This window comes from Antedon mediterranea, chromosome 5 (assembly GCF_964355755.1).
Source record: "Antedon mediterranea chromosome 5, ecAntMedi1.1, whole genome shotgun sequence".
In the NCBI taxonomy this organism is placed as follows: Eukaryota; Metazoa; Echinodermata; class Crinoidea; order Comatulida; family Antedonidae; genus Antedon; species Antedon mediterranea.
In genome coordinates, this window is record NC_092674.1 from 19,746,729 (window position 1) to 19,763,776 (window position 17,048).

At 34.1% G+C, this 17,048-nt stretch overlaps 1 protein-coding gene across 5 annotated transcripts; it reads right to left on the reverse strand.

The window, feature by feature from the left end:
• Nucleotides 1-1,046: 1,046 nt before the first annotated feature.
• On the reverse strand, nucleotides 1,047-16,354 carry LOC140049229 (uncharacterized). 5 transcript variants are annotated; one of them, XM_072094067.1, is made up of 13 exons: nucleotides 16,234-16,351; nucleotides 15,749-15,932; nucleotides 7,631-7,828; nucleotides 6,455-6,541; nucleotides 6,174-6,335; nucleotides 5,823-5,978; nucleotides 5,320-5,506; nucleotides 4,937-5,007; nucleotides 4,056-4,305; nucleotides 3,134-3,345; nucleotides 2,793-3,019; nucleotides 1,420-1,532; nucleotides 1,047-1,187 (listed from the first exon to the last, which is right to left on the reverse strand). In XM_072094067.1, exons 2-12 carry the CDS (start codon nucleotides 15,911-15,913, stop codon nucleotides 1,508-1,510), a joined length of 1,740 nt encoding a protein of 579 aa, XP_071950168.1. In that variant the 5' UTR covers nucleotides 15,914-15,932; nucleotides 16,234-16,351; the 3' UTR covers nucleotides 1,047-1,187; nucleotides 1,420-1,507. The 5 variants fall into 5 exon arrangements, with proteins under 5 accessions (XP_071950168.1, XP_071950172.1, XP_071950169.1 ...); XM_072094069.1 differs by having other exon boundaries at nucleotides 1,151-1,187; nucleotides 1,420-2,570; nucleotides 16,234-16,352; XM_072094070.1 differs by lacking the exon at nucleotides 1,047-1,187 and adding an exon at nucleotides 2,474-2,570 and having other exon boundaries at nucleotides 1,515-1,532; nucleotides 16,234-16,352.
• Between the last annotated feature and the right edge of the window lie 694 nt (nucleotides 16,355-17,048).

Genomic DNA, 17,048 nt, shown 5'->3' on the forward strand with positions numbered 1-17,048 from the left:
GTACTTCTGGTCCACAGTATAAGTGAAACTCTGGTTTAAGATTTAGCTTTAACATTTCATCTAATGTGATAATCAGGCCCAAAGCTAACTCAGCAGCATGGTCTGTGTGGTTGTGTGTAATGAAGATTCTCTTTGGCAACATGTTACCTGGAAGAAATTTATTGTTAGTTTATTGTATTAAAAAACATTGCTATTTTATCGTTTACCATGGATAAATAAGAGAGAAGGATTTGTATTGATCTCAGATAATACATACAATTTCACTTTCTACCAGCATGTGGACCACCCACAATGTTACAGAATAGAAAACGTCTTTTATCAACACATGCACTGTTGATGACGGAAACTAATATATATATATATGTATTACATAAAAGTTAAAGTAGGTTTCTTGAAAACAAATAATTATTATTTTTTGCATGAGCATTATGTACAGCTTTTGCATAAAGTAGTTTACTGATTTCTAGATAGCTATTTTCAATCAATTTGTGGTATACTCTATAACAGTACAGGATAAAAGCCAACAAACCAATTTTCTCTCTGTAAGACTGAATCACGCCGAGTCCAACATCAACCAAAAACATAGGTTCTCCTTTTCGCAGAAGTACATATGATGAACTTGGGTCTCCATTTAACACAGCTAAAATACAAACAATAATACTAATAATAATAATAATAATTATACTGTATATCATATTTCTGTTCTTTTCCATAAATATATAAAAGTGATGATCTGATTACATTTGAATGGTAGTTTATCAAAACATAATAATGTTTGTTGTAAAATTGAAAATAAAATGTAGTAGTCTTTATTTATTCAATTATATTCTAAAATGAAAATATATATTCTATAATAGCTGCTCATATCAACCATCTTCATTTGGGAAGGAGTAGTATCATAAATTAGCATGTCATATATATTTGTGTACCACTAAATGAGCATATTTGAATTAACATCAACTCTACTTTAACACTTCTTACACACTAATTTATTATTGAATCATAGACCTACTTGTCGCTCCCTTTCCAGTTCCAAGGCAGAGCAACTGCACATCAGCCTCCTCATCTTTAATTGATTTTCCAGCTAGTATAGCCAACGCCTTCTCTGCAGTCGCCCGTACTGAATGGGGCTTCAAACAAGCTTTTAACATGGCTACCATATTTTCACCATGTTTTTCACAACTATTCTGGAAAATAAGTTGCATATAAATTCCAAATCTAGGTCTTCAGTTTAATCTTAATTTCAAAATCAAGGACACACAATAAAAGTTGCGAAGACGCATATTAAATCTAGATTTTCATAGCCACCAAAATTAAAAGTAATTCAGCACTATAAACATACAGACATCAAGTTTCTGCATACATAATTGATTGCATGAATTTCCTGTGTTACATTATACACAGTAGTATATTACTTACAGGTAGAGCAGGTGCATATGATTGGTCAGTAGCCTTTTTCTCAAAGACGATATTTGCGTTGAAATAATCTTCAAATACATATCGTCCCTCAATTGCTTCTATCAGCAAAAGTGCTTAATTAAATAAAATATAAATAGAACAGTAATAATTATTTTTCAAAAATACATTGCGTGGGCGAGGCATGACAATTTAATTTCGGAAGGATCAACTTTTAGACATATACTGTATACTTTTAGTCTTACTTCAAATTTTTTATTGTTTATTTATTTATTATTTATTTTTTTTTTTTATTGTTTTTGTCTGCGTCAGTAATAGGTACGCCCTCCACAAGATGTGTTTTTCATCTTTCTGGGCTTGTACCTTCTTCTTTCGAAATTTGTGTATATATTGTTCATTGAAATCAATTTTGTATATGAAAGGAGAAAATAAATGTTGCTTTGAATTGAATTGAATTGAATTCACTTAGGCACTATGAGGCCACTTTAGAAAAAGACAGTTAACACTATAATATTTTTGGATTTATCTCTAAATAGGTTATCAAAAAACAATTACGGTAAATCTTCTAATAGTAACCCACATTCTAATAGTAAACCCCTTCTAATAGTAACCCACCTTATAAGTCAATCTATAATAATAACCCACTACTCTAATAGTAACCCACCTTATAAGTCAATCTATAATAATAACCCACTACTCTAATAGTAACCCATGGGAGTTACTATTAGAGTCACAAAAACTTGATGCAGCCGTATTTTGAAAATAAGGAGATAATGCATGTTGATCTCGGGAGTGAGTGTTTCTGAGTTTATAAAATAAAGTTCAACCAAATTTGTTTATTCGTACTGTTTTATTATTTATGAGTTGCTGACCAGAAGTTGGGGGTGGGTTACTATTTTCAGGTGCCTAATTTAAGATTAGTAACAGTAACCCACTCTAATAGTAACTCCCCTTCTAATAGTAACTCCCCTTCTAATAGTAACCCCCCTTCTAATAGTAACCCACCCTAAAAAACAATTAAAGAATAATAACCCAGGGTTACAATTAAAAGATTTACGGTATTGTTTAGAACTTCTCCTTTTCCCGGCTACAAAATACAAAACACCAGTACCCACCATAGCTATAGACATCTGCTTTAAATGAGTTTATATATACTAAAGGTAAAAAAGGTAAAAGTTAAAACAACACAAAGAGAATGTCGAAAGATAGTTCTATAGGAAAAAATATGGCAAACTAAAAGTGGGTTTTCAAAATTCTTAACATTTGAGATGAACCTAAAGTGATATGGACACTGTGTTATAGTATAATTTTATTTATTGAACGTTTTTAATTCCCACAGAAAACCCCTAATTGTGGTAGCAAATCTTTGAACTTACTCTAGAGATTTAGCTTCTTTTTTGAAAGCTTCAATTATATCTTGCTGTTCACCTTGTAACTCTTTGAGCATCTTCAAGGCAAACACCTTTCCTTCTCTGTCTGTTACTTTGTAAACTTCTCCAAATGATCCTTTTCCAAGAAGTTTCATAGATTTTGTATCGTATTCGTCACTACTTGACAGAATCTGCACATCATGTAAACTTAATAATTTTTCACGAACTGCATCCTGTAAAAAAACAAAATTAAAACCAGTTAATATACAGGCTTTTGTTTTCACCTAAACAATGTTAATGACAGTAGAAAAGGTAAATAAAAATTATTAATTGGGAACTTGTGTTACCTCTAAAACATGTTCAACATTGTCACATTTGATGACAAGGGTCAGTAATCGGAGAAGTGAGTTGTCAGAATCCCAACCAACTGAAACACTTGTGTCATATGTGTTCCTCCGTTTGGCAACTTCTTCCCCATTGATAACAATAAGATGAGTAGTGACCTTCTTTGAACTTGTTGTAGCAGTATCTGCATAGCAAATTGCTTCATTTACACCACCTGAAGGAACAAAAAGATCCCTTAAAGAAATTTGATGTTTCAGGAATTTCAATTAGGGAACAAAAATGTTTGGTCACATAATAATTATTCACTTTGACCAAAACTTGGATTTAAAACAAGAATTATTTACCTAAAAAACTGTAATTTAAAGCAAAAACTAGTAAAATTGCCTGCCAGCCAATGGGTTTCAGTGGAATTTTATCCTTTCATTTTGTCTCTTTTTATATTTTTTTTAACAGAAATGATTAACTTTAATAAATCTACAAAAATTCAAAGTCTGATTTTAATCTTCATTATTCATGTTTTTTGGGGGAATAATACATCTTACATAATTATATATTAAATTACATTTCTAGAAAAACATGTCAGTCAGGATTAGCAGACAAGTTGTTGTTATCAAAACATTATAAATACTATGTGTGTAGGCCCTAAAATTGTTAATAAAAAAAATCAATGAGGACACATGGTAATAAAGCGTGGTTCCCACTAGCGACGCAACACAGGGACGTAATGCAACGCAAGTGAATTGACCAATCACAAGCGATGGCTTATTCGCTATTTGCTAACTGTCTATAACTTCGCTTGTCATTGGTTAAAACGCTTGCGTTACGTAGTTTACGTCCTTGCGTTACGTTCTAGTAGAAACCAAGCTTAAAAGTGAAAGGAGTTTATATAGGCTACTATAATGATAATTGTAGTTAAACACAAACCTTTTAATTTAATGTACGCGAAAGTGTCGTCTTTCAACCGCTTGTAAGCCTCTGTTCCAATTTCCGCATCAACTATGACCAACTCCAAAGAATTCTTAGTTTTAAGGACAGACTTGGATTGGAGTATGACCTCTGCATATTTTCTCAAGGCCATACAACGTTTGTCTTTATCTGGTTGGTGTTCCAATTCCTCAACAACAGCTTGGTAAAGGAATGTCGCAACTACAGGTGTTTTTCCTAATTCAATTACCTAAAGAAACAATTAGCTTGTTGTTTATTGTTAATTTTTTAATGTATTCAATTGAAAATAATAATGTTCAAAAAAATGCTTTTTGCTCCTCAAGATTAGTAAATTATTGCTACTATACAGGGGCGGATCCAGCATGTTGGAATAGAGTGGGGGAGGGAGGGGGGGCAGGTCAGACAGCAAGTACAAAATTTGCTTCGCCACAGCCCCCGCAGCAATCAGCAAATCAGTAATAGTAATTTACAGGCAGTAAAAACACAGACATTGTCGACAGTGTTTTGTTTTGCGTTCAATGCAATAATGCTGTACATGGTTAAGGCGATAGGTATATGAAGCTATACCACCCCAACCAGCCTCAGACAAAAAAGCACTTGGCATACCAGGAACTAATTTGGCGTAGGAAAAACACCAGGCCTGGCTGCCAACCACCCCCTACTCCCCCACCCTTGGATTCACACCTGTTATACTTATTAAGAACTGACGTGAAGCAAACATTACTATAAAATCAGATTTTAAAAAGGATCATTTTGATCCCTAATGTTTTTCTTGAATAACTAAAATAAATATCAAATGTAACACTAAAAAGTTGATACATCAGTAGCAATTCAGTAATTTTTTTTTAAAAGACACTTGCATTTAATAGATTTCTTCTTCTACCCTTCATAGCATCCATTGCTGCTTCAATTTGCTTCTCTTGGCTTTCTCCTAAAACCCACAAGTGAAACAACCATTACAGAGATTTTCATAAAAAATGTAAAGAAATAATAATATGACATTGGCAAGACGTTATTCATTGACTGCAAAAGAATAATTTACCTAATAGTTTAAGTACAGTAGAAAGAAAGAAGCACTGAAAGGACATTATGATTAAACAAGTCAGGCTGAAGCTATTTTTTCTTCAATCATATAACAATTCATTCAGTTATTACTTCTTCTTTGCTAAACTTTCAACAACAAAAAAGTTATCAACTTTTTAAACTTCTGGTTAGTCAATTAAAAAAAAATCTTGTTATTTACCAAAAGGATCATTACGAAAAATTCTTTCTAATGAAGGTTTGGATTCCTTTTCAAGTAATTCTAGTGTAGTCAGTGCGTTAGTTACTTTTGTTGTATGGAAATGAATTTCTGTTGCAGTTTTCTCCAGAAGAAGTTGTTGAGTTAAATAGTTCTCACGTTGAGTTGGCAAAAATGAGATCTCACGAATCTAAGAACACAAAATACAAATCTTCTATAAAAGTAGCAGAATAAATGTTTTGGAAAGTAAGCACTTATTTATGGAATACTAATAGAGGCATGCTGTTGCCATGAAAAAAATTAACATAAAAGATGGTGGAGATCATGCAGCATGTTATGGATAAAACTCCTGTAGATATAGAAGTAGAGCAAATTTCATTTGTGACAACCTCAAAGGTGTATCAAAGAATTGAGTGAGAAAGCACATCCAATGCTGTTATAAATATACAAAATAAACTCAAATTTAATATTGATACAAAGGTCAACAGACACAGGTAGATGCTAACCTCTCCAGGGGTAATTTCAGATATTTCTCTGATGACATCCCCACTTTTTAAATGCAGCACAAATTCCCATAACTCCATATCTGCCATTAATGTTGTAAGTTGACCTTCTTGTTCAATTTCATTTTTATTGCTTTTCAAAAAACAAAAATGTTCTTTCTAAAAATAAAAATAATTTAAATGATCAATTTCTAATATCCTTTTTGCAGTACATAGGTTACAACTTTATAATAAACTGTATTTAACTAACACAGTGAAACCTTTCAGTTAAAAATGAGGGTATAACATGCGCATTAACAATGTTTATGTCTGTCACCCCCAAACTTGACCCAATATTGTATTGCTAAAACTTACAGATGATGGTGTCACAAATCGCTGAATGAAGTTTTTGTACAGACTGTGTTTAGTATCACAACCAAGAAACAGAACATTTCTGCTGTTGAAAATGTTTGTAAGTTTGGCTGTCAGTCTGTTCTCCTCCTGGTGCAGCAACTCAAATTGTTTTCTTGATTCATCCTATTTATGTTAAAGTATTTTAAGTAAAAATTAAATTAATTCACCATTGACAATATTTGTAAAGAAATATGATGTGGAAATGATAATTCAATAAAAAAGCATTAACTTTGTATACATACTGTCACAAACATAGAATAACTTTTGTCCCCAAACAACTTAACAATGACCTGCCGGTCAAGATTGTTAACTTCTGGCAATCTTGCAACCTATAAATTAAAAATAGCAAATATCTAACTATATATCTCAAAAGAAAATAATTCAAGGATATTTCAATTAAATACAAATAAATACATGTTTCTATATTTCAAAACTAGAAGTTTAAAAAAAGTGACAGTGAATATATTATTTTAAGAAAATTTTATTTTCAATTATCTAATCTAAAGCCGGGAGAACTTTAACCACATACTGTATGTTATGTGCAATCTGAACAAGGATTTCCTTTTTAGAAAGATACCAATATAAGGATTTTGTTGTGCAAAAATACTTAATTCATATTGGGCAGGAAATTTCAAATTGGGCAGGAAATTTCAAATTGCGCAAGTACTGTATTTTGAGTATTTGATCCCAAAGCTTACTTTTTAATATCCAAATCAATAAATATTGCAAGTAATAATATTTATTAATAATTACTTATAGAATAAAATGTTAAAAATATAAAGAATAAACAATTTTTGTTATGTTTTAATAAGAGAGACAAAAAATTGAATGGAAAATTAGGCCTACTTTCAGAGAGGCTGTGATCCTCTCGCCCTCTTGCCGCTGCGTGGATGTTATGATGAACTAATATTGCGTTGGTATTTTATGCCAATATGAATGTGGGGCTTCCCCTTTTTATGCCTACTAAGTTTCAAGATTAAAAACATTTTATTGGTCTACTTAAAATGGAAATTCATTTTTTTTAGCATTTAAGACAATAAAACATTACAAAGAAAAATCTCAAATTACAAACATGCTATAGGCCTAGGCCAATGTTAAAATAATGTTAATTAGGCCAATGTTAAAATACTTATCACAATATTTTTTTGTTTGTTCAAATTGCGCAGCGCAATTTGAAATTTCGCAAGGCAAATATCTGTGCAATTCAAATTGCGCAAAAAAATTCTTGCGCAAATCGTTCAAATTGCGCATAACATGTTTTATCCCATAAGAGGTAAACACGAGGCCTACTAAGTTGTTAGTGACAAGGGGTAGCACACCTTTTCCACAATTTTTTTATTTTTTATCATTATCTTCACTCTCGTGTCTTGTAATGTATAGCATTTGCAGCAAATATTAAATCAAACCTTGATCATTACCTGTTCCAATGTAATTTTATCTCCATCTGTTCCAGATTTCCACAAAAAGTGCTCCAATAATTCATCAATATTTGTGGTGAAAATGATAGGAACTTTACCAAGCATGCGAATGGCACCATGGAAACGAGATTGCCGAGCTTCTGGAGCATTGTCTCTGATGTAACGATTTTCAAGATCAGAAATCTTCTCTCTTGTCAACTATAAGGTCAACATTATTGTTAGCGCACTGTCAATCAACCTGGCCAATTTTAATCTTTAACTAGATTTGAAATCGTCACTTTGACGAGTTCGGGTTATCCGTGCAAACGCAACATGCAATTACGTTAAAATATCAACGGCAACAATTATGCCATCCTATGAAATGAATTAAATATATTGACAGTGCTGAATTGTACCTATTTTGTGTCATAAAGCATAACAGTATTTACGAAATACACTGTATATGTTATATACAGTGTAGACTTGCCCCAAGTCTGTATTATCTTTTTTTTTTATTTATTTGTTTTTATTTCGACCGCGATTTTTGTCTGAAAATACAGACTTGTGAAACACGTATAGAAATCGATTTGCAGGCCGCAAACATACCATAAGAATGACGTAGGTTATCATACCGTATTTGGCTATATGGGGCGGGCGGTATGTAAATATGGATTTCGAATCAACCAATTATCATTTTTTTTCAAAATGAAAGAGATCGAGTACGTAGGCCTACCAGTGCTTAATGTACGATCGAGACTGTTGAAATATAAAATAGTAATGCCAAGTTGTTTTGTTAATTAATTGTTTAGTCCTTGGCCTAGGCCTCTTTCCTAGGTCCTACTCAACTCGCACGTATGACCTGCCAAATAAAACGCCAATGAAGTAGGCCTACATACCACCGGCACACAACAGGGCTACACCACCACACAGAACAGGACAGGGCCGGGTCTGGGTGGGAATTAAATCAAAATTATCTCCGCGTAATAAATGATCCATTCAATGTTTGATTTGCGGAGAAGCTAGCCTATCAAGTATCATATATCAAGACGAGTTTTCATGTTTCAAAGATCCCATCAAATGTTTACCAGACTACTAGGCATATAAAATAATTTCTAGCCTTCAGAACTTTCATAAATGTACCCAAGTACACATTGTCTAAACGTAACGGCGCATGCGCATCATCTTAGTTGTTGAGTCTTTGAAATTCTTAAATATGAATATTTAAACGGTGTACGAGAGAGTAGCCAATCGCATGCAGCTGAAACTAGTCAACCGGATAATCGTATGCACCAAGAATTCTTGGTGTCAAACCACGTGACTTGTGCGTGTTTCCCCAGACGGAGTATCCAAAATCAAGTAGTATACGTATGAAACGCCATATGTGCCAAAATATTTATCTTTTAACTAATATTAAGACAAAACTCCGTCTGGAACCCAGACTATATACAGTGTAGCATAGATGAAATTACGAGACCCATCTTTTAATCCAATTTTTAACATGATGTCATCAAAATGAAACACGTCGATAGCAATTTTGGAAGGAAATTATCGGAGCAACAACATATCAACATGTTGAAGAAATTTGGATACGTAAAATATGGAAGCGCGCTCTTTTAAATGTCATGAACTATGAAGCAAAATATGAAATTACTTTTATAATTGAACTGGCCATATGATGACGTCACAACATCCGATGCGAATAATTTGTACATGAATTCGTATCTACAATTCAACAGCTTCCAGAAAATGACTTAATCATGAGTATCACTTTTTATTCTGAGGAGCTATAGCATATTGAAATTGATTGGAAAGATGAAAATAAGTGACAGGATGACGTCATAAAAATTTTAAAAACGGTATATCATGCGAAAGATAATTGATTGACCTAGACAATATCAAAATATGGGGGGAAATGGAATACGGATAAGTGGAGATGTGCTCAGACTATTAAATGTGATGAGCTATGACGAAAGAGACAAAAATCCTATATTTTATATTTGAATAGCCATACGATGACTTCACAATGTCTGGTTAGCCATAATAATGCATGATCCGATATCTACAACTTAACAACTTCCAGAATGTGTAATAAAAATAAACTTCACCATGTACTAGAATCTATGACTGTTTAAAAAAAGGCCTAATTTTGACAATTTTTGGAACTTCTTCTTAAAAAACACGTGCGAATTGTCCAATTCGAAGTGTTCGTATGACGTGATTATAAGTCGAAATTGTTTAAAAGTTGGTAAAATTACTAGAAAAGGCTAGAAAAAAAAAAATTCATGCTAAAAACGTTAAAAAAAAAAAAAAAATTTGCATGCGCGTGGAAATTTGTATATGCTTAAAATGACATGAAATGCGTAGAAAAGGGATTAGAATTTGATTTTTCGCATTTTAACATTTTAAACACGCATACGCGCAGAATTTTATGTGCAACACGCCATTTTTACTTGAAGGGAATTTGACCCTTGATATGATTTATCATTTTCTCAAGTTTCAATAACAAATTTAAGATAAATTTCAAAAAATCGTATAGCAGGCCCGTAGCCAGGGGGGTTTTTTATGGTTCGGGCGAACCTCCCTTTTACAGCAACCCCCCCCCCCCCCCTTTTACAGCAAACCTCCCCTTTACAGCAAACCGACTGCGAACCCCCATCCCCGACATGCCTAGTACCTCACCCTCATCTCCGAAAATCCTCCAAATACGTGCCCCACAGTAAAAAAGTTGTTTGTAAATTGAAAAATTTGTAAACTCGTTCGTGAATAACTCATACAGTATACCTAATTCTTCCCTGTATGAGCGTACTTCGAGCGATAGTGTCTGTAAATTTCTAAGAGTTGCAAATGAATTGCCGATTTTAACCTGAAAAATAAATGTTTGGTCCGTGCATGTAACATGATATTCACGCGTATCAGCAAGCTGGGACACGAACGATTCGTACAAAGGACACCGCAAGACAACTGTGTACCTATTGTTTAGATCACTGGCAGTCAGGCAGCATGCATAAAGTATATAGCCTTCCGACGTACATCATTATTTATGTGTGGCTATGAAATATAATGTATCATCATCATAGAGGATTAGTGAATATTAATATATTACACATAATATCTATGGTGGTATCATGTACTGTAGTTCACATTATGGCATCAGATTATTTGTTTCTAGACCACCAGCCGATACGTACTCAACTGTATCAATATCACCTATTTACATTGGCATATTTAATTTTCTCAACAAAGTGCTGTAAATAATTATTATAGATAGAGCTATAATAAGAATTGAATTTGCCTTCACCCAGTGTGCTTTTTTCGGGGCTTCTTCTAGACGTACGTTCGCATTGAACTTGAACGCAAAACAAAATACTGAGTGAATGATCAACCAATCGGCAATTCCGCACAGAGCACGCGCATCTAAAGCCTGTTTTTCTGTCGACGTTATTCGACGCCATCGTTGTTGATCGTTAACGATCGTTTGAAAACGATTAAATGACAACGATAGCGAGTACCTTTTCCTGTAAATCATTAACATTTTAATTTTAACCTAGAAGATCGCCGATTATTGTTAACGATACCGTCGAATAACGTTGACATACATACGGCAACAAATGTTATCGTCCATTAAATAGTCCACGGTCCAAGTACGATCGTTTTGCTCATTGGTAGCATGCTGCATGAGAGTGTCTTTTCCGGCCATCTAGGGGTGTCATTAAAAAAAATTTGCTTCGCCTCAGGCCACACCCCCAAGGGGGGGGGGGGGGGGGTGACCCAAATACTTAGTGTCCGAACCCCCCTTGACACATCCTGGCTACGGCCCTGTATAATCATGCGTCAACTTGGACAGCACCAAAAACCTTATTACGACATCTTCAGATAGAGGTCAATCTTATAAAGATATAAAATGTTATGTTGAGAAGATTTAGAGATACACATGCAACAAAATTTGTGGAAAGAAAGAAGAATAAGATAAAAAAAAAATATCCTGACAATAACAAGGGGTTATCCGCCAAGTGCGGATAACCAAAAAATATTGCAGATTATATTCATAATATTGTCCATCTGAATAATAATTGTTTGAACTTCTTATACTTCAATAGAGCAATTAGTTTTTCACTTTGACCAAAATTGGATTGAAAAAAATGTGTTTAACTAAAAAAACTGTAATTTAAAGTTAGATGCTATAGAGGCACCATTTACCAAAGGTAGGCCTAATTATTATACATGAGCACTGTAAGCATATTCATATTTTAAGAAGGTCAATAGGTCACCTCAACGTATAGAGCGCAGATAGCATGCACCGTGTGTGTGATTTTCATATGTGTGTGATTTTCATATGTTTTTCCTTTTCGTGTATCTAAGAGGCCTAAATAATGTTGTGTTTCTGGTGTCGGTAGTCAGTTTGGTATTTGTTAAGGAAACTATGATTTTATATCAGGCTTGTGAGTTTTTATTTTTAATTAAATAGACATGACCCTAATAAACCTATGATATAGCCAACCAATTAAATGGTACCTAACTATTTAATAACACAGTAAAGTGTTGCTTATCACAATTTCAGTTAACTTTCACATAATAAACACAGTAAAGTGGTGCTAATCACAATTAAATGGTGGTGTCTCAGCATGGAGGTATACCTCCATGGTCTCAGTTACCTTGTATTTAAATCCCCCTTCCCTACGTTTTTTAGATCTAATTTAAGATCACAAACTATATTTAATGTAAAAATAATACTATATGGTCCTATTGCGATAACTTTTTTCGTCTTTAAACGGTTAAAAATGTGAAAAATAAGTCGATTCTAATAATTATAGCGGCCCGCTATAAATCCCAAAATGCATTGCGCGCGGATTGATATTTTTGTTTTTCATCTGTAATTCGCCCACTTTTCGATCGATCGTGAGGCCAAAACAAATGGAAGACAATTAATGCAGCAACTATACAACGTCAGGCTAGGTATATAGCTAGCGTATGATGTTCGTACGTTACCAATGTTTACCAGCTAGGCCTACAAAACTAAGCCTAGCTAGGCTAGGCCTAAGACTGTCCACGAGAGGTCGATCGCCGCGAGCTACTTAGGTAGTGCATAGTTTCTCACTTTTTATCATAATTTACCATAAAACGTACATTTAAGACAAGGAATGACATGGTTTAATGTTTTTAAAGTGATATATATGTATTATTTTCTAAAAAACGTCCAAAATTGCAGGGAAGGGGTCTTTAATAAACACATTAAAAAGTGGTGCCGATCACAAATAAATGGTCCGATACCTCAGTTAAATTTTATTTAATAAAGCAGTAAAGTGGTGTTTATCACAATTAAATGGTGCCTCAGTTAACTTTTATTAAAATAACACAGTAAAAGTGGTGTTTATTAATAAAAGTTAACGGAGGCACCATTTAATTGTGATGGGCACTACTTTATTGTGTTTATTAATTAAAAGTAGGTACCATTTACTTGGTGGCTATATCATAGGTTTATTAGGGTCATGTCTATTTAATTAAAAATAAAAACTCAAAAGAGCCAGATATAAAATCATGTTATGTTATTTCAATATGATGGAGATAGCAGAGGTAGACTGCACAGAGAGACAGACGTTACACGACACATGGATGATGAAGTCTACCTATCACGTGTTGTGCGCTGCACGAACGACGATAGCCGACGACGGTCGGCTATTTACCCGGATTGTCTATTTTTCGATAGGGTGTACTTTTCATTAAAAAGGAACATAGTATCTTCAATGAATGACGTCTTAATCTTATCAAAATCAAATATTTATGCGTTATGCATTTTAGAATCTGCCAATTTAATGTAGTTTCATATTTTACCCTTAATAAACTTTCCTCGTGCGTGCAGTGCGTCAGTAGAGTATACAAAACAACATTCAAAAAAATGGTAGAGTCTAACAGAGATTTAACTAAACACACACATTATGCATTTTATTGCGGACTATTAATACAGCTAGCTGAGCAGGGCCGGCCGCCGACTTCTGTGTTGTTGTTGTGTATAAATAATCGGGATGGTATAAGTTTCTCCCCCTGACAGAAACGCTTTGGCGCAGCCTGAGGGATGGAAAGACGTGGTACTCCGTGCTTTGGCCTAAATTATCTGTACGTTCAACAACGATACGAGTGTTCATTTGCTAGGAATTGTCCTCAATATTTTTAGCATACGACGTACATATTTTATAGGCCTAGGCCGCCGCTACTGCACTTTCGCAACTCTTGAGCATACCCACTTTAAAAACATTCACCGGCTGCACGGCGGTGACGGTGAGTGTCAGTGACCGTGAAGTCTTAGGACACGATTTTCGCCTGGTGGGTACGGAAGCCATCAGACAAATGACCAGCCAACCGTAAAAAATAAAAATAACATAGCGTTCAGGGGATTTCAGAAAACTGTAAAATGTTTCTTATTAAATTCATAACTGTATGAATCCTGTATGAATAAAACCATTTTGAACAATTGTTTGATCATTGTTATAAAATACAACGAAAATGATTATTTTTAATATAGTGATTTAGGCATGGCTCTCTCTCTCTAAATGCCTTACAAAAACCATTATTTAAAACATTTTTTATTTTGGCTAAAAACCAGTTCATTTGGCTAAAAAAAAAAATTGAACTTTAGCCATTTTGGCTATAGATATTAAACTGATTTGACTGAAAAAAATATTTTGATTTTCGCCAAAAGGCTAAACAAAATGAAATGTTAGTGCTACCCCAGTTACTTGCTGCTGCAACCACTTTTATTTTTCAAGGCTACAGTGCATCTTCTCATAAAATAATCGCCGTGGCTAAAGATACGGTACTGTATCCATACTTCTAAAAACTAAAGGTACGTTAATTATAAATTGCATTCCTAAATCTGGATCCTTAATATAAAACTCATTCCTAAATATTAAACTCGTTCCTAAGTATTAAAAACCTAACCCTCTAAATAATAAATAATAATAATAAATTAAAAACTAAAAAAAAAAAAAGACCATGCAACTTATTCCATTGCCCCAAAGACCCACATCATAGTTCATTTACTACTAACCAGAAATGTAAGAAAAATTAAAATACTGTATCATAGGTCTGCTTTTGAATGAAACAGGGTTCACCCCTCACAAGAGACCAATTGTTGGTTGGCTACTATTCTGGGTTCCTGACAGAGTTTTGTTTTAATATTAGGTAAAAGATAAATATTTTGGCACATATGGCTTTTCATATGTATACAACTTGAGCTTGGATATTTCAGACAAAAATCGGAATAAAAACAAATAAATAAAAGACAAGTCTAGTAGGCAACTTACAATTCATTCTTTGGTAAATAAAATAAAAGACAAATTTCAAACTTTAATTAAATAGGATGTTGGAATGGTCCAGTAGAAGGCTACCGTTCAGACCAAATGAAGACATATGATACTGAGCAAACACAATCCATCCAATATAGGTTATGGAATATGGGCGGCCATTAGGGCCAAAATAGACAAACGTTGCTTTACGAACAATTCCGCTTCCGTAAGCCAAACAAATGGCGTTAAAAAGACATTATCCACTCCTGTAAGCCAAACAAATGGCGTTAAAGACATAATTCATCGAGTGACAAACAAATATTGCTGTACGGACAAACGCACACATTGCCGTATGAACAAATTGCCGTTCATACAGCAATGTGTGCGTTTGTCCGTACGGCAAAATTTGTTTGTCACTCGATGAATTAGGTCTTTAACGCCATTTGTTTGGCTTACAAGAGCGGATAATTGTCGTATTCGATTTAGACTTTCACCGTTGAGTACAGTTTTTCCGTTGAGTACTTCTTTAACGGAGAATTTTGAGCGTTGAGATTGTTCTTAACGAAAAAGCTTTCGTTGTCAACGTTTTCTATTCGAATGACTTTCTGTTGAGCACAAATTTACAATTCAAATACAAAAAGTACTCAACGAATCTTTACGTTGACAACGAAAGTTCCCAATCGAATACGACAATTGTCTTTAACGCCATTTGTTTGGCTTACATACAAGAGCGGATAATGTCTTTAACGCCATTTGTTTGGCTTACGGAAGCGGAATTGTTCGTACGGCAACGTTTGTCTATTTTGGCACTAATGGCCGCCCATAATGGAAGACATTTTTTGTAGGCCTACGGTATTACCTGAGGATTATCAGCATCTACATGGCCCCACCACTGATCAATCGTGGCTGCACGAGGTAGAGCAGATTCACCCTCTCCTATAACAAGTAGCAATTCCTTTTCTTTTATGAGCTTACGGAGATCTTTTACCCCATCGAAAAGTGTTCTATTGTTACGACCTTCCATTTCGGTGACTCCCTAAACACTGGGCATAATAAGTAACCAAAACAATACAAACTTTCCATTAAGCTAAAATTAGTTGTTTTTAAATTCCCATTGCAATATTAATAGCTGCGAGTACCTTCTTACTACGTAAACAGGATGGAATTTCACGGGGAAAGTCCCTATTACGTAATGCACCAATACGCAAACTTCATTGGTTGGCTTGGCTAAAACAGTCAACAGATTTGAAGATTAATACGTGGTGTAGCAAACAATCCTCTCATTTTCTAGCCTAGAAGATAAATTGACAAGTTGATCTATTGAAAAGTAAGTATAGTGTATACCTTTCTTGTATAAAATACAAGCTAACAAACAAATCCGTAAAATGTTTTTGTCGAATTCACATAAAGGCAAGATGTCAGCAGGGTCTGCTCTCTAGACTCTCAACGCAGGCAGAGAGGAAGAGGGAGCTGTTCAGTATACATACGTCTAGCCTACAATGTGTTTGCCAGAATAGACACAAAAAAAACAGGTTCTCATTTTCTGTCAATAGATACTTTCCGGTTTATCCTTATGTTTTTTATTCAGGAGGAAGTCTTTGTCTAGGTAGGAAAACCCGGATTAACTACTTCAGGACCAGAATAATTTATGTTTGGCTATATGTGTAGCAGACCTACCACATAGCTTTTAATTCAACAATTACTTTTAATTTGATTATTTATACATCCTCTATATATCTCTTTATTTAACCTCACATTGACAGGTTACCTTCACTTTTCTAGCTAATGGATTTTAAGAATGTTAATGACTCTAACAGAAAACCACATTAATTCTCTTAATCCTAATTGGTCAGATGAGATGGGCCAAGCCCAATATTACCATGCACTGACCACAACACACTCTTTTCTCAACTAGTCGTGTAGCTACTTTTATTGCTCTGTGTTATCAAACATTGTATATTGTATATTTTATCTGTTTATTGAGAATCCTCACTTGATTCACTTGGAATAAATGGCATACTTACTTTATACATTTAGTAGTTGTTTTATTTTACCGTTGCGCCGACAATTACTAAATATGCAATTGTAAATATTTGATTTCTGTTCTTTGATACATCACTTCAGTAATGTTTGTCTTCAAAAATTGAAACATTTGTATA

Bases quoted from the DNA above. Each gene is read 5' to 3' on its own strand.
- LOC140049229 (XM_072094067.1), bottom strand. From the start codon at position 15,913: ATGGAAGGTCGTAACAATAGAACACTTTTCGATGGGGTAAAAGATCTC. The intron at 4,306-4,936 runs GCAAGTGTCTTT...TTGTTTCTTTAG, and splicing joins GAAGAAGAAATCTATTAAAT to GTAATTGAATTAGGAAAAAC. The intron at 3,346-4,055 runs GTTTGTGTTTAA...TTGTTCCTTCAG, and splicing joins CGCGTACATTAAATTAAAAG to GTGGTGTAAATGAAGCAATT.